This window comes from Sciurus carolinensis, chromosome 2 (assembly GCF_902686445.1).
Source record: "Sciurus carolinensis chromosome 2, mSciCar1.2, whole genome shotgun sequence".
Taxonomy (NCBI): domain Eukaryota; kingdom Metazoa; phylum Chordata; class Mammalia; order Rodentia; family Sciuridae; genus Sciurus; species Sciurus carolinensis.
Genome location: NC_062214.1, coordinates 49,971,805 through 49,989,779, shown reverse-complemented (window position 1 = coordinate 49,989,779; position 17,975 = coordinate 49,971,805). Strand labels below are relative to the sequence as shown.

Below are 17,975 nucleotides of genomic sequence, written 5' to 3'. Positions count from 1 at the left end.
AAAAAATAAATATTAAAAAAGAGAGCATTAGTTTCATTTTCACTTTGTTTCCAGATCTAGTGTCACAATCACAAATCTTTTACTTAGACCCTGCTTCCTACACAGACCTCCTCTAACTACTAGTGTAACAGTGGTCCACTTTATGCTTTGACTATAACCCTTGCTGCTCTGCCACTGCAACTTACTTTTAAAATGGACAAGTTTCTTTCTCTTCCTCTCTCCCTGCTCCTCCCTAATCACTTCTCCTCACTAATCTCAGAGGAAACGGGATTACCTTTCTTCCCCATCCTAGGCAGGTATCTGTTTCTGAGTACACACTCACCACAGGAACAAAGTAATCCAGACTCTGGGGATGGTACCAGAAGATCTCAAAAAATGACTATATCCCAAATTAACAAGTGAATTACAATTCCAGAGAACATGTGGAATGTAGCCTTTGAGTAACCTCTTTAAAAGCCCCTGGTTCCTGCTGATAGGCAGAAACACAGCCTTTGAGACAAAAGTCCCCTGTGTTTCTCCTCTGCTAGCAAAGCAATAAACCACCTTTTTCCTTTTTCTCAAAACCATGTCCTCCTTATTGGACTGGAGTGGTGGACAAGGACCAAGCTTTCAGCAACACTAGTTAATGTGTTAATGTGTTAATTAACACTAGTGTTAATGTGAAAGAATGACAAATTTAAATAGTGGACTTAGGAATGTGAGGTCCATTCATAATGAGGAGTCCATACATTTCACTACCTTAAAATACCACAGGAAATATTATTATTCCACAAATATTAAGTACAACATCCCAAAGCCTCCAGGTGTGTATATTTAGAAAGAATTCAAGCTGTAAGGATGGCCATTATCTCCCTTCAATCAGAAAGTTGGACTAGTCATGAAATACTATCAGCTGACTTGTCAAAACAAGAAACCTGTCAAATACCCACCTGTGAAGAGGACTAAAACTTGTCTAAGCTTAGAGATGTGACGAAATCAATAAATTCTATACATACATAAGAAAACAAAACTGCTCCAATCTCAATTTTTTCCTAACTTTATTCCAACATTTGAGGCAACTACAAAAAATAACTCCAAATAATGCTTTCATAATTTTGCTAACTACTAATCTAAATGGACTCAGTTGGTAAGCTAACCCTGTACATCAACAATGTAAACTAATAGAGGAGTGGTGTTTTTGAAGAATAGAAATAAGTTTATTCTCCCCAGCAAAAATAAAATTTCAACTGTGGTTCTCCACAAAATACAGAAACTACATAGTCTGCTGCTGCAGAAAGAATATCTATTAACAGAGATAAACCAATTAATCTATTTCTGACCCTCTATAAACACCATGGGTTGCTGTTTCTGTATTCCTTGCCTTACCCTAAAAGTTTCTCACTCTAGAGCTAGGCCACATTCTTCCTTGAATGTGCCTCTGCTTTTCTCAATAGACCTCTGTTTTTGACTGGCACATGTTTAAATTCTTTTCCATTATGTGTGCCAAGAACTGGAGTGGTCCTGAGTCGAGTTCCTCCTTCTCTCTGGGAACTCCTCATATCCTTCTTCAGAGACATCTCTTCTCCAGTGACATCTTGATGGCAACATTTTTCTGCAAAAGGTTAAACAATAAATATTTTAGGCCTTGCAACTATATAATGCTACTTATGGCTGCATGGTAAAAGCAGTAAGAGACAATACAGAAATAAACGTGTTGCATTCCAATTATTAAAAATCTGAGATGAGTTAAACTTACTTCAGCATGAAAAAGGTTCTAGGACCAGGCAACATTCCAGATGAAAGCTGGTTCCAAATAGAATACCCCACACTACATGCACAAGCTATATTTACAGTTAAGTGAAAAGAAAATGACATGGGGGGGGAGGGGAACCTGATTGGCCAGAGCCAATATAGCCTTGCTATAATTAGCTGAGACTCAGTTGGCAGTAACAATTTGTTTGCATATCAAGATAAGACCCTGTTCACTATGTACAGAAGCAACTTTGGGAAGAAATTTATCATTCCAGCCTGGTGACTGATTTGGGCAAAATTCAATTTAACACACTAAAATTATGGACAATAAAACTTGAATTTCATATAATTTTCACCTGTCACGAAACACTCATCTTTTGATTTTTTTCCCAACCATTTGACAATTTAAAAATCAGTCCCAGCTCACAAAATCATTGTCAGGCCTCATTTACTCGGTTGTCATGATCTACTTGATAACTGCTGGTTACTGACGATGATAGCATTATCCAAATTTCATAAAAGTTACCCAAGAAAGACAAAAACGTTAGAAATTAGTTTCAAGATCCTTGTTCTACTAGCAGAACATAAACCTTGTAATCGCCCTTCCGGGAACTTAACAGACTGTCTGGGTTCTTTTAACCTCTAGTTATACCAGAAAACCATCCAACAGAAAGGTATGGAGAATCCTGAGATACAAAACCTCTGGAAAAGAAATCAAGATGGGCAAAACTTCAGGCAGACAATACAGAGCCCCCCTAGGACTTCAGGCAGTTGTCAACCAAGGGCTCTAAGACACCCTGGTAACACATTTCAAAATGTGCTCCTGCGGGCTCCAGCTATAATGAGGCTATCATTCTGAGTGAGGTAGACATCAAGGCGCAATGTGGCCGGGTTCCGATCTATGAGAAAGCAGCACCTACACCCAGTTGTTCAGAGAGGTTTGAAAAAACAGGCTGTCACATCATTGCACTCCTCTTGAGCTCTTGCTGCTGACAGTTACCAGTCCGGTAACCACTTAAAATTTACCCTCACACCCGGGCTTAGGGCCATCAAAGGACGGGCAACGTTTTGGACCTGACTATGGCTCCCAGCACATTTAGTATGCTGCCCAACAGAAAAACAGCTTCTCAGTAACCCTTCCGGGCTCCAGACAGCGAGGAAAACCTCCCAGGGCAGTTAAGACGTCCTCCTGGCTGAGCAAAAACAAAGTAAAATAACGAAAACCGCGCTTCTCGTCACCGTGACGTAAATGCCTTACGCACATTTTATAGACCAGAATTTCGAAGTCTCGCGGGATCTTGCCGTTCTCTGACGCTCAAGAATTGCGACGTCTCACCCGAGTTTCAGAGAGTACGAAGGGCGATCGCCGAAACTCGGCGGCACGGGAAGGTCAGGTGACCTAAAGGCTCAGCCCACGTCTTTGCGCACGGGCCCATCTCACGCATGCGCGGGCAAAGGTCGCGAGTTGGCGCGTGGCTTCGGCTGACGGCGGTATGGGGCTCAGCCGAGTGCGGGCTGTTTTCTTTGATCTGGACAACACGCTCATCGACACAGCCGGGGCGAGTAAGAGAGGCATGTTGGAGGTAACGTTACCCGCTCCCTCGGCTCTTTTGCAGACCGGGTCAGAACGCCTCAGCCCCGTACTGCGCGCTTGCGTGACCCCGTGTCCCCTAATGCCACTTCCGAGCCCCCGGAAGCACTGGCCGCAGTCGTCCTTTGAGACCTCAGTAGCTCTCTGGGGGCTGGAAAGATCAGGGAAGGGGCGAGTGGGCTGGGAGTCACCGCCGTGCGGGACTGCCTTCCCCGAGTCCAGCCCAGGGAGCTGGATTCTTGAAGACGGTTCCAGCGCGTGAGATCCGGAAGCACGTCCTTAAGACTGCCACGATTGTGGAACCGCCCACAAACGCAGGTAGACGGTCACTGTGCCACTGTACACCCGCGCTGGGCCAGGTAGAGTTTGGACCGTTCAGGCCACGCGCCCACGCACCTGATCTTAGTGGTGGGTCTCGGAAGAGGGGCGTTTCCCCCAAGCATGGTTTTCAGTGAACTTCGGAGAGGATCATTGAAGGCATCCTCATTTTTTTGACCCAAGAAGTTACATAACAATCAGAGGCGAACCCGGATTTGAACCTGTATCAGAATTTTTTTCTGCAGATCTCCCTCTGGCTTTCCAGGCCTGCTGTAGTCGGGACCCTCAGATTTCCAAGGAGACACAGCAAAAAATTTGTGCTGCCCTGGGCATTCCTCCGGTGAGGCATTGTTCAGCAGCATCCTCTCCTTGTACCTACTGATGCTGTTGCAGACCTTCCCGGAGCTTTCCAGCCCCCTAATCCACCCTTGCTTTCCTTCCTCTGCCTTCAGCTTCAAGGAGAAATCGAAGGATTATCAGATGTGAAAAAACCCACTTTCAAAAGCCAATCCTTCCAACTCTGAATGTCCCGTCCTTCATGCTTCATCAGGTAGATTTTGTCTCCCTGGATCTTCAGCCTCTTCATTCTTTTTTTTTTCTTATACATTCTGCTCATGCTGCATGTTCATGTCTGTTTCTGTTTTTTAAAAAATGAAAAAGAACACCTACCTTGGACTCTTCCTGTAATGTATGTTGCCTGTCTCTTAGCCATGGTTTTAGAGAAATCTGTGCCTATTATCTTCTTGTCTCTACCTCCTATGTATTTTCTAAATCCATTGCAAAGTAGCTTCTGTCTCCACTTCTAGAATGAAATGGATATGCCAGGTCATTTGACCTATCCCCACAATGCCAGAGTCACACTGGACGTTTTTTTTTTTTTTTTTTTTTTTTTTTTTTAATTAACAGTGCTGGGTATCTATTCCATGGCCTTGGCACGTGCTACACAAGTGCCCTACCACTGTATTACATCCCCAGTCCTTTGAACCTATCTTAATGCCTTTATTGAGGTTTTCCGCACTATTGATTGTCCCTTTCATCTTCATGCCTTTGACCTTGACCTCAAGGATACGTCTCTATGCTGTGTTGCCTCCAATAATCTTAACTGCCAATAGTGTATACTTATCTGTGTGTTCTTAACAAGCTAAGCCCAGTGTGTTGCAATTAAATTCTTGTTTTAGGCCAATTTTTGCTACAGGCCAAGAGTTCAGGCTTTACTCTCCCAATACCTAACTGAAAGTGCCTTAACAAGTTATTTAACCTTTCTTTTTTTTTTTTTTTTTGGGTGCTGGGGATCGAACCTAGGGCCTTGTGCTTACAAGGTAAGCACTCTATCAACTGAGCTATCTCCCCAGCCCCGTTATTTAACCTTTCTAAGTCTCAATCTTCATTACATTCTGAATAACAAGTGTCAGGTAGGTTTAATACAATACATGGGAAGTACAGAGCATCCAGTGTTTTATTCAGTGAATTGTACCACCATCCACCCTATCTTCTATCCCTCAATGCATATCCCCCTTGCCATTGTTTTTGTTACAGCTGGACTCGTCCCTCATCTCAACTGTTGATGCGGTTTTGTCTCCAGGCTGGCCTCATTTAGTTGATCCTCCACATTCCTGCCTGGTTTGAGATTTCTAAAACAAAAATTATAGACTAGAGCCAGATGCAGTGTAGCATGCCTGTGGTCCCAGCTACTCAGGTGACTGAGTCAGGAGAATCACTTAGTTTAGGAGTTTGAGGCCAACCTGGGCAACGCCGTCATATATGCGCAGACCACAAAAATTAGACTATATTTCTTCCTAGTCTGTCACTTTCATTAATATACAAGTACCATGTTTTGTTTTCCAGATATCTCTTACTGCAGCCATCAATGGATGTTGTTAATTTTTGCAGCTTAGATGCCTGCAATTAGTGAATTCCCTAAGAGGAAACACACTGTCTTAATTATCTTTGTTTGACTCATGGTAAATGTTGAATGAATATTGGATTGATGGACAAAAATTCTGATTGCAATTCTTAGTTCTGTTACCACTTCTTTTATAAATAATTATGAATTGCAGAATCGAATGGTCTGAATACTTTTATCACGGAAGGATACACTACTACTCCTAAGTGTTGATCTAAAGTAGCATACCAGCTTTCATAAAAATGACTTATGAATGAAAGAACAGGGAAAGTTCCAGTCTTTACCTTGGGCTTAGGGATAAGTAGTAATATACTGACTACATATATCAGTTTTAATACTTTTTTAAATCATCTGAGAAAGTTTTTTTATTTTACATCTTCAGGCTTATTTTTCAGTGTTGGTACCCAAGAATAAGCCTTCTACAGAGATGTATAGTTTATCACTAAACAAAGCAGAAAAATTTTGTATTTTTAAATTTACTTTCCAGTAAAATGACAGATAACATGCTAAATATATTTACAGATGCATTAGAAAAAGTGGAGGAGGAAATGAATTGCAATTTCAAAATGGTTGGTCAGATTTGACCTCATGAGATAGATGATGTTTGAGCAAAGACTTCAACCAGAAGATCTCTTTGAATTGCTAGACTATTGCAGACAGTCATACTTTGTGAGTATGTATTTTTAAATTCAGCCCTTTCACATCCAAATAATTGGTATTCAGAAAATACTTATTCAAAATCATATGATATCAAGTGTTACATGGTTCCCAAACCAGCTCCTCACAAATCTTTTAAAATAACAGTTAGCTAAACTCTGGTATTCATAATACTCTTAGTGCTGTGTCCAGAGAACAGAAAGTAGAATAGAGCTTCCTTTTTTACATATTTTGAAAGAAAGCCTTAGAGTTTTGAAGGGGATGAGTTTATTTTAATCTATAAAATGATAACCCCTCACTATTATAATAGGTACCTGGTGGGCTCATTGCATTAGAATCCTTCACACACCTAATTTCCCCCATATACAAAATGTCCTCATTCCTCCAAGTTAAAGATCATTTTCCTCCATCTCCAGTTCAGTCAAAATTCATTGTCTCAGCATAGGTGCTAGGAGAGTTTGTAATGTGTACTGATTCAATTTAAGTGTTATTTCTGGACTAATATGTGAATGAATGATAAACTTTCTATAATGATGTTAATATTATTAAAATGTTTCCTAATGTCCCAAACAAATCTGTGATTGCTGCATGACAACAATGGTGTGTGACTAATGAGAAGGTTAATGCAAGGGATGTTATAGGGAGAAATTTTGAAACTCAGGGAGCAGTATGCCATGCCTTTGCAAATATCTTCCCTTTAAAGTAAGCTAATTGTGTTTTTTCAGAACTCCAAGGGTGTGGATTACGTATTGCCAATTGTAGTAACTGGAAGTTGGATTATTATTGGGAGCTCCTTTTATCTAGCCATTTGATGTCTTAACACTGTGCAGTCTGAGAGGCCTATATCCTTTTAGTGGGTAGCATGGGTACTAAAACTTGAGAATACCCTTCAGTCATAGCTTAAGAGTAATTCAGTTATGTTGCTAGAAAAGATAGTAACAAACACAGGTAGAAAGGCTTGATTAAGATTTAACTTGGGGCTAGGGAAATAGCTCAGTCAGTAGAGTGTTTGCCTTGTAAGCACTAAGGCCCTGGGTTCGATCCCCAGCACCCAAAAAAAAAAAAGATTTAACTTGAGAAAGCAAAAATTTTCAAGTGTTTTGCCTTCACCTAAAAGTTTTAGGGCTAGTTGGTGTGTGTGTGTTTGTTTTGGTACTAAGGATTGAACCTAAGGGCACTTTACCACTGAGTTAAGTCCCCAGCTCTTTTTATTTTTTATTTTGAGACAGGGTCTCACTAAGTTATTTAGGGCCTTGCTAAGTTGCCGAGGCTGGCCTCGAACTTGAGATCCTTCTGCCTCAGCCTCTTGAGTTACTGGATTGTAGATGTGCACCACCATACCCAACAACTGTTATATTTTCTGATAAGCACAAATAGTCTGAATTTTTTCCCTTTTTTGTAAGGGACTACCATACTCTTGAGGGAAGAAAATGTGTGTTTTATCTTTTTCTCCTTTTCAATAGGTGAAGCAAGTTTCTGGTCTGAATAGCATGCCACTTGTTCCTTATGTTACTTAGAACAATATGTTTTTACTTTTTAGTAGACTGCTTTGCCTAGATTTTATTTGGTTTGATTTGGGGTTTTTTGTTTTTTCCTTTTTGCAGTGTTGGGAATCAAACCCAGGACCTCTTGCATTCTAGGTACATACTGCTTTACCCCTGAGATAAATACCCACCCCACAGCAGACACTTTTACCCCATTGCATTCATCTCCAAAGACACCCCACCCCAGTTGTCTTGAATGGTCAATTTTCCTCAGAGGCACACCGTGAGACAGAGACTTCAGTTGCAGGTGTTCATTTGGGAGGCGGTCCCAGGAAGCACTATAAGGGTATGAAAAATTAAGACAGATAGGAAAAGGAATCTAAAGCAGGGTAATTAATGAACAGGTTTCTATTTGTGTGAGCAGTGGGGTATGTCTGGGAGACAGTGTGCAGAACATGGTTGTCCCTTCCAAGGAAAAAGAAAGCAGTGATATATATCCAACAATTTCTGCCCCTCTTTGATTGACGGTTGCTGCATGGCAACACTTCAGCCCCAGACTGCATGTATGTGTCTGAGGCCAAATAAAACCTATAAGCAAAGATGCACAAAGACCTTCAGTATGAAGGCATTGGCATATGTGAGAACAGCCAGTGCCAAGGGGTTTTAGGCAGAATCCACTACAGAATGGGTTTCAAGTACCTTTATGAACTGGTTTCACATGGCCTCTGCAGCCTCATCTCTTAGCATCCTCCCTCACACACCTCCCATTGTGGCTCAACTCAGCTTGCCTTATCTAGATAAAAAAAATAGTTGAGCCAGGTGTGATGGCACATGCCTGTAATCCCAGTGGCTCTGGAGGCTGAGGGGAGAGGATGGTGAGTTCAAAGCCAGCCTCAGCAACTTAGCAAAGCACTAAGCAATTCAGTGAAACCCTGTCTCAAAATAAAATATTTAAAAGGGCTGAGGATATGGCCCAGGTGTTAAGTGTCTCTAGGTGTAATTCCTGGTACCAAAAAAAAAAAAAAAAAAAAAAAAAAAATTCCAAGCTCTTGGCCTTCATTCCTTTACTCTAGAATGATTTGAATCCTCCCATACCTACCTTATCTGCTAGGTAATGCCTTCATTTAAATGTTACTTCCTATGCCAAACCTTATCCAACTCCCCTTAACAATGAGTTCAGTTTTTTCTCCCATGGTGCTTGTCCACTCAGTTGTTACAGCAGTTAACCCAGCATTTGCAGTGGTTGTGTGCCTGCTTTTTTTCCATACCAGATAATGCTCCAAGGACAAGAGAGCTGGTCTCCAGGGCCTAATACATAATGTCAAGGCTAGTGTTTAGACTTCAGAAGTAGGCAAATATGGATTAATAGCATAGCTTGGGCAAGTTTTTAACTGTTCTGTACTTCCATTGCTTCATATTAAAAAGGGAATTTCCTTGCAGAGTTGTAGAAAGGACTAGAAATAATGTATGTGTATCTTTAGTAATAATGCTTGCCATGTTAGGTTTTTGTTTTTTTGTTTGGTTTTGTTTTGTTTTTGCGGTGCTGGGGATCGAACTCAGGGCCTTGTGCTTGCAAGGCGAGCACTGTACTGATTGAGCTATCTCCCCAGCCCTAGGGTTCTTAATAAATGTTAAGAATATAGTGCAATATGCTGGGGATGGAACTCAGTGGTAGAATGCTTGCCTGTCATGCCCAAGGCACTGGGTTCAATCCCCAACTCAATAAAAAAAAAAATGAAATGACCGTAGTTGAGAAAAAAGCTAGACAAACTAACCCTAGTTTTTCTGGAAAGAATCTAAACAATGCTTGCCAGAAATTTTAAGTGTTTTTACTATAAGCACGAGTTTTATTTTCCCATATGACCAAAATGAAAGGTGATGGACTTAAAATTGAAAAATAAATGAAGACTTGTGTGAAAAATCTTAGGATGGAATTTTTTTAAAGGTTTTATATATATGTTTTCTTTGCAACATGAGGCAGTGGAAGTTTACAACTGTTAAAAACTCACCCAAATTGGGCATGGTGGCACACACTTGTAATTCCAGCAGCTTGGAAGGCTAAGGCAAGAGGATTACAAATTCAAGTTCCACCCTCTGCAACATAGCAAGGCCCTAAGCCACTTTGTGAGACCCTATCAAAATTTAAAAAAAAAAAAAAAAAAAATTTAAGGGCTGGGGATGTGGTTCAGTGGTTAAGCACCCCTGGATTCAGTACCTGGTACCAAAAGAAAAAATTTTGCCTAAACTGGAATTTGAACCCATATTTGCCTACCTCCAAATCACATGCTAGTCTTTATGCTATGTATAATACACACAGACAGAATGAGTTGTCTAGAGAGATTAAGAGACCTTCACAATAGTGTCTCTAAAAACTAAGGCCAACTCCACCAAAAGTGGTGTGGTAATGGAGCTGCTTCAGAGTCTCAGCCACTGTAGGACCACAACTTCTCAGGACATGACTGTTACAAAGTGTGTTAATGGAGTTATTTTCCTTTGTTTAGGTAATAAAGCTCTTAAAATCAAAATACCATTATAAAGAAGAGGCTGAACTCATCTGTGACAAAGTTCAAGTTAAACTCAGCAAAGAATGTTTTCATCCTTATAGTACATGCATTACAAATCTGAGAACTTCACACTGGGAAGAAGCAATCCAGGAAACAAAAGGTGGTGCAGACAATAGGAAATTGGCGGAAGAATGTTATTTCCTGTGGAAATCTACCCGTTTACAGCATATGACCCTAGCAGAAGACATCAAAGCTATGCTCACTGAACTTCGCAAGGAAGTCCGCCTACTCTTGTTAACAAATGGTGACAGACAAACACAGAGGGAGAAGATCGAGGCCTGTGCCTGTCAGTCCTACTTTGATGCTATTGTTGTAGGTGGAGAGCAGAAAGAGGAGAAACCTGCACCTTCCATATTTTATCACTGCTGTGATCTCCTTGGAGTACAGCCTGGGGACTGTGTGATGGTTGGTGACACATTAGAAACTGATATACAAGGAGGCCTCAATGCAGGACTAAAAGCAACAGTCTGGATAAACAAAAGTGGAATAGTACCAGTGACATCATCCCCCATTCCACACTATATAGTTTCTTCTGTGCTAGAATTACCTGCTCTCTTACAAAATATAGATGGCAAAGTCAGTATGTCAGTTTAAAACACATATTATGATCCAGCCCTAAGAATAATTTGACTTAAGATTTAATGATCATTTTGTGAAGGTCCTCCCAACCCTTTTGCTTTTGACAACCAACCATTGACTTGTATTTATATCTGAAAATGCAAATTGCATTAATACAGGTTACTTTCAGTAGTATATAGTCCAGAAAACTTGAGGAAATAACATTATTTGTTAGTCCATAACTTGAGATTTTTAAAAACTATTTTATTAATCTTTTAGTGTCTTGGTTCCATGATACCAAGCAGGATAGCTTATGCATGGATACACAAATTTAACTTATATGGCTTAAAAAATAGGTATTTTTTAAAAAAAGATATTCCAATACATGTATAATAGAGATTTATTAGAACAATTGGATCGGATTCATATGAAGTACTAAGTCATGCAAATCAAGCCATTTCATAGTGAAATTATTTTGCCTATTTTTTTAAATAAGTCATATTTTTGCTAATTCTAGGTGTGTATTGTCTATTATGCATCTTATTTTTCTGCATGGCATTTTTGGGGGTTTTTCTGTGGTGCATACAGGACAGATTGCTCCGGTTTATTAAAAAAAAAAAAAAAAACTGCTAAAATCAACATGTGCTCTTTTTCCATGCCAGTTTCATACCTTTTTAGAGCCAGCTTGTATCTTCCTTGTAGTCTTTACCTCTTGTAGAAATATTTTTACTATCATTCCAGGCACACAGTGGAATTGAGGGGACTCGACTTGCTGGGGATAGGTGCAAATCACATGGCTTCAGAAGTCATTTTTCCTCCTGTGGATCTGTAAGACGAAAATTGCCTTCATGTGATTTAACCAGGTAGTTTCCCTGCCCCCATCTGTTCTCCATTTATTGAATGGTTTCACACATATGCTGAAACTAGTGTGAAATAAGATTTTGCTATGAACTACTTCTAGAGTGCCATTTTAATACTTGAATGACTCTTAGAGTTACTATCAGCCTTAAATCAGTTTTTTACATTTTCAGAAATAATCACTGTTTCACAAATTTATGTATCTAATTCAGGGTTAACTTGGAGCCAATTAATTAATGGCTCCATGGCAATACATCAGCAGGCAACTAGAAAATTTTTCCTAAGCCATGAGACTAGACAGTCTCCTGATTGTACTAACTAAACTTGGAGTGAAGTGGTAAAGGAAAGAGCGGTTAAGAAAGGAAATATTAGGGTTGTTTTTTGTAATATGAAAAAAATAAAAGTACTAATGTAAAATACTAGGTGGTATATTGGGATTTGTAAAACTGACTCTCAGACCAATAATCAAATTTTAGATTATACCTGAGAACCTACTGTGTCTACTACTAAGAACCAGATTCTCTGCCTTGTACAAATGCCCTTTTGTGTTTACTTGAGACTTGGTTGTGCCCTTGACCATCCCAGTGTGCTGTTGGAATGAAGCTAAACATCTGGTGTTTGTATTTCCAATATGCTACCCATTCGACCTTGATTAAATTTTAGCTATTAGAAGTTGGTAAGTTTGGAGGGTTTTGGCAAAAATAATTATGTGCCTGATTTCTCTAATAGGTTGATTGATGTGTACTACTGAGGGCTTATCCTAACCCACAGGGTAGAAGTGGGCAGTGTCACATTTATTACACTAACTGGTGGATTACTTATACATTATGGTGACCAATCTCAAGATAGTTCATAGAACATTATGTGAGCAGTTATTGTAACATTATCTAGCAGGGCTGGGCGCAATGGTTCATGCTTGTAATCCTAGCTACTTGGAAGCCTGAAACGAGGATCACAAGTTTGGAGGTCATGGTGGGAAATTTTAGTTAGAACCAAAAGGGCTGGGCATGAAGCTCAGTGATAGTGTCCCTGGGTTCAATCCCTAGTACCACAAAAAAAAAAAAGGATCTAGGGGAAAATTGAGGATTAAGCTGTACAGTACAGCAATGCAGTATTACATTCCATTTTCACCCTTCTCTGGGAAGAACTTTGTTACACAAGGTATTTTGAATATTGGAATGGACCTGTGATTTTATTGGTAATGTTTTTGGTTTAGGATAATATTCCTTAAAATTAAACAGTGATATAACAGTGCCATTTTGTCATCTATTTTTTTTTTTCATATACAAAGTCAGAAATTCTTAGTTGTCCAAAGCTTTCCAAATACTGTAGGTACAGAGGCCTAGAGTAGACATGAGTATTAACTTGGGATATCAACAGGTGGAAGTGTCCTGAGTCCACATGCACATCCACCCACTAGATCTGGTAGTGCTTATTGTAGGGAAGCAGTTAAAGTACTGACTTTATCATTTTCAGACTTTTTTTAAAAAAATCTAAATGGCTGTACTCATACTGGCAGTTCATGCTAGCTGTCAGCTGGGAAGGAGCTCAGCTGAGGCTGCTAGGTAGGATGACTGAAATTACCTGACTTAAAGTGGTCCAGAACCTCTCTGTGAGGCTAACCTGGGCACCCTCTCAACGTGGCAGGTGGGTTCCAATAAGGATCATCCCAAGGGAGCAAACCCAAAATGTAAATAATTACACCTGTGAACAGGGCTGGTCCTGTTTTGACCATTAATTAAACAGGAAAAGTCCCAAAGGAGATAAGAAAAGATAAGAAGGGAAGTATTTCCACAAAGTGAAGCGAGCTGCATTCTGACACATTTTGGGATTACCATCAATATTTATGATAAAGGAGCAACTGAACTCATTTTCTTGTCCAATAGAATTGTGCTACAGTTTCATTACTTTTTTTATATCACTGATTTTTGAGTCACTGAGAAGTCAGAAAAGCCACTCATTTTCATTCCTCCAAATTTAATCTATTAATTACTCAAAAATGTTTGCATAGTTCACGAGTTCACTCCCCACCCAGCACATAACATACATGCCTATCCATAGACCTCTGAAATAAAGCCCTGGTTATTTTCTTGGGTTCTAGCACCATTATTACACTTGCTGACCTAATAATTAGGAATGCCATCTAATTTTTTTGTGAAATCTGCTCGAAAACAGTCAGTATAAAAAGCTAATAAAATACTTTAAAAATCACACAGGGCTTCACCTAATGTCCAGGAGATAAAAAAATCACACAGGGCTTCATCCAGTGTCCAGGAGATATGGATGAGATAATTGACTCTGCTTCTCTAAAAACAACTCTAAGCCTGGGGTTGTAGCTCTGATAGAGTGCTTAGCTTGTACAAGACCTTGGATTCAATCCCCAGCACCATGAAAATAAATTAATAAAAGTAATGTTGTTATATTTAACTCCTGGGAATGACCAAATTTTGTGGGAGGTCAGTGACTTCACTCCTTCGATGATTAGCAAACATCATGAAGCCAAAGTCGGGAAGAGTAGATAATACCCGGTGCATACTAAGGCTGGCACCCATCTATAGGCTTTCTTTTCTATTGACTAAAAATATTAATGCTCAAGGGGTTTTCAGAAAGTTTCAAACACCTTCACTGTGCAGATGAGAAAATGAAAACCCTGCTTGATGAAATGGTTTACATGAGGTCCACGGTGGTAAAGTCTGGGCCATGCCCCATCTTATTCTGCCCAGGTCTATCAAATTCTGTGCTCAACCTAGCACAAGTGGCAGATATTTTTTTAATTTGAGGATCACATTTGGGACATAGGTAAGACCTAGAGAACAACTTCACAGGAATTACAAGTTCAACCAGGTTGCTGAACAAGGATGGCACTGGAATTTAATCAAAACGAACTACTGTCCCTTTAACATCTACTTAGTGGGGGGAAATTTCTTCCAAATTAAAACTCCAGTCTTCTCTGCTCATTCCTAGAACTATAGACCTGTGATCATTTTGTCTTAATTCAGAAGTGAAAGGGTCTGCTCCAATGGATCTATCCACACTCCAGGCTTTGTCCAAGAATAGACCAGTCTGCCACCCTGCCTGGCACAAGGCCTTTGCTATTGGGACCTCCTTGTGAGGATAAAGGATAGATAGTTGGTCTTTTTTTCTGCACGCTAATGTCCTTGCACATGGTAGGGGTAGGGGAAAGCTCTGAATTGGTCAGAGCCTGCACTTGTCATGAGTTGCCTGCATTGCCTCCAGGACTATCCTGCATACCATGTGAGCATTTTGGGGGGCTCTTTAGAAGACTTTTCTGGATCCCTCTGGATACAAGCTAATTTTCTTCTCCAGGAAATAATATTAAATTAATTTTACTAAGTAAAAGATGCCAAACCCCACAAAGTGAAGTTTACTACATGTAAATTTTTTTAAAATTGACAAGGAAAAAAATCAAGGAGGATGCTAAGACCTTAATATGGAAAACAGACTGTGACAAATGATAAATTTATAACTGCATTATAAACATAAGACAAAACCTCACTGAGGGTAAAGGAGTTGACCAAAGTCACTTTAAAAGCTTGCATTCTAACTGGAAATTAAAGCTAAAGAAATATGCATAAGCTTTATAGTTTGTACGGTTGTTTCACACGGAGGTATGGGTTAATAATTCTGTAAGCACTTTACATCTATACTAGAATAAATAATGGTGGAAATGGGAGCCAGGCTTCTCGCCATCAAAGGAAAACGTTGCAAAGAATTAAGAGGGGAAGGCTAGAATGAAGCCTATGGTTTTGAACTTAAGTAGGAGACCCAAGTATGAACTCATGTTGTTTTACATGGATATAGGTAGATTGGTAGATAGATGATAGATAGGAGTACACATAAGTCAGTTACAGGAAATAGCCTAATACATCTCTTCTTTAAATTAGAAAATACCAGAATAAAAAACAAATCCTGTGCCTGTCCACTGAGAGGGCCTAGAAGTAGTAGTGAACATACTCTTACTCAGATCTTGGTTTCTAAATTTGATTCTCCAATAAAATGAATCAGGGCTCCTAGGAGATATAGCTTGATACCAGAGCTAACACACGGAAAATATAAGAAGATTCTGGAACATTGTATGCTGCCCAAAACCAAAAAGCAAAAGATGAGGGTATCCCAAGGGAACTGACCTGAACTAGCCCCTGATAGCTAAGGCTGAAATAATTTGAGCAAATAATAACATAATAATAACATAGCCTTAGGTTATAACAGAGTATAAAACAAATATACAAAAGTCCATGCTGATATAAATGATTGAAAAAATAAGCGAATAGGGATTAAAATACAGGTCTTCCTTATAAAGGATTCTGAATAATATATATAGATACTTTTCTCTCCAGGAGGTGGAATTTAATCCTTCCCTTCTTTTTTAAAAAAAAAATTTGTAGTAGTTGTAGATGGACAGCATGCCTTTATTTTATTTGTTTATTTTTATGTGGTGCTAGGGATTGAACCCAGTGCCTCACATGTGCTAGACAAGCTCTCTGCCACAGAGCTACAACCCCAGTCCTAATCCCTCCCTTCTGGTGTGTGAACTGAAACTAGTAAGTTGCTTCCAAAAAAGAATATGGAAAGAGAAAATTAAGACTTTGCAGGGGAGAACCCTGGCAGTCAACACCTGAATCAAGTGACCAAGATTAACACCACCAATCATGCCATGTATTTGGGTGTAATGGCACACAGCTATAGTACCAGCTACTTGGGAGGCTGAGACAGGAGGATTGCTTGAGCCCAGGAGTTTGAGGTCAGCCTGGGCAACATACCTGGACCCCATCTTGGAAAAAAATCAGGTGTGTCAGGTACTTTCTAATGTGATATGATGACAGGGCATTTTTCCAGAGCCCGTAACACCAGTTCAATCATGAGAAAACATCAAACAAACCCAAACTGAGGGACATCCTATCAAATCCCTGACCAGTGCTCCTCCCAACTGTCAAGGCCAGGGAAAACAGGAAAAGTCTGAGAAACTGTCATAGACAAGATATGAAGGCATGTTGACTAAATGCCCTGAAGGATCCTGAAAAACTGAGGAAATTCAATTGAAAATGAGTTTAGCTAATAGTTGTGCCACTAGTATTCAATTTCCTGATTCTGGTCATTGTACTATGGTTACATGAAATCTTAACATTAGCCACCTGCATGCCTGTAGTCCTATCCAGTTAGAAGGCTAAGGCAGGAGGTTCACGAGTTTGAGGCCACCCTGGGCAACTTAGCAAAACTCTCTCAAAATATTTTTTAAAAAAATTTAAAGACTACGGATGTAGCTCAGTAGTAGAGTGCTTGCCTAGCATATGCAAATCCCTGCAAACAATAAAATAAATTACAAAAAATAAAAATTTTTTAAAATTAAAGGAAAGTTAGAAAAGAGTATATGGGAATTCTTTGCATTCTATTTACAACTATGCTGTAAATCTAAAATTATTATAAAATAAGCTTATTGAAAGGAAAGAAAATGGAAGTTACTAAAGGAGTTGTCTATAGTCAGACACAATATTCTATAAGTTTAATTTATAGATAATGATAAAAATTTTGAAGAAGCTACAGAATTCGAAATATAAATAAGAAAAATTTTATTTTTATTATCATGTTGAAACAGGGAAAGTTTCATAGAAATAGAATTTGGAAAGTATTTAAACTAAGAAAGACTGAAACTTAGGAAGTCAAGGTATTCAAAGAATGGACTTCTTAGATTAGAATGGAATGCAAAATAGAAATCTTCCTCTATAGATTTTTAATATATTTATGCCAAAATATTTGCACCAGATATTATTTTAAAATCTCCTAGAGAGCCAAGATTTTAAGAAAATACAAATTTCTTTTTTTAAAGAAGGAGTATATATGAGTTAGCAAGGTTTTCAATGGACAATGAAGCAAAATGTCCACAAATGAATACAGTTTCAAACTGTTAGCAATGACTCCCAAGGAATGTTCTAAGAACCTGAATGTACAAATCTTTCCTTTAAAGAGTAAAATATCTGCTAAGTTATTTGATTTATTTTAATTGAACTATGTAAAATGTTTGTGAATTAACAATGCTATAAAGTAAACCCAATCTCTGTGGCCATTCATCAAAATACAGTTATCTAAAGGTTGCTAGAATATTGCAACTTCCTACATCACATTGAAATTCACAGAGGGCAATTTCATGTTAAGAAACATTAGGATGCCTATTTCATAAATTGTGCTTTCCATATTAATTGAAACCATTTCTAAAACAAAATCAGTAACAGAATTCATAAAATAAGAAAACTTACTGTTTACTAGTCTTTCTACTAGGTGTTGTGGGAGAAGTA

At 39.0% G+C, this 17,975-nt stretch overlaps 1 protein-coding gene across 6 annotated transcripts; it reads left to right on the top strand.

The window, feature by feature from the left end:
* Window positions 1-3,095: 3,095 nt before the first annotated feature.
* On the top strand, window positions 3,096-12,918 carry Nanp (N-acetylneuraminic acid phosphatase). 6 transcript variants are annotated; one of them, XR_007107154.1, is made up of 5 exons: window positions 3,179-3,314; window positions 3,886-3,980; window positions 4,093-4,190; window positions 6,066-6,212; window positions 10,186-10,325. XR_007107154.1 is itself a non-coding variant. In XM_047540799.1 (3 exons), exons 2-3 carry the CDS (start codon window positions 6,141-6,143, stop codon window positions 10,840-10,842), a joined length of 729 nt encoding a protein of 242 aa, XP_047396755.1. In that variant the 5' UTR covers window positions 3,201-3,314; window positions 6,066-6,140; the 3' UTR covers window positions 10,843-12,918. The 6 variants fall into 6 exon arrangements, 2 of the variants coding, with proteins under 2 accessions (XP_047396754.1, XP_047396755.1); XR_007107151.1 differs by lacking the exon at window positions 3,886-3,980; XR_007107153.1 differs by lacking the exon at window positions 3,886-3,980 and having other exon boundaries at window positions 6,066-6,216; window positions 10,186-10,308.
* The last annotated feature ends 5,057 nt before the right edge of the window (window positions 12,919-17,975 follow it).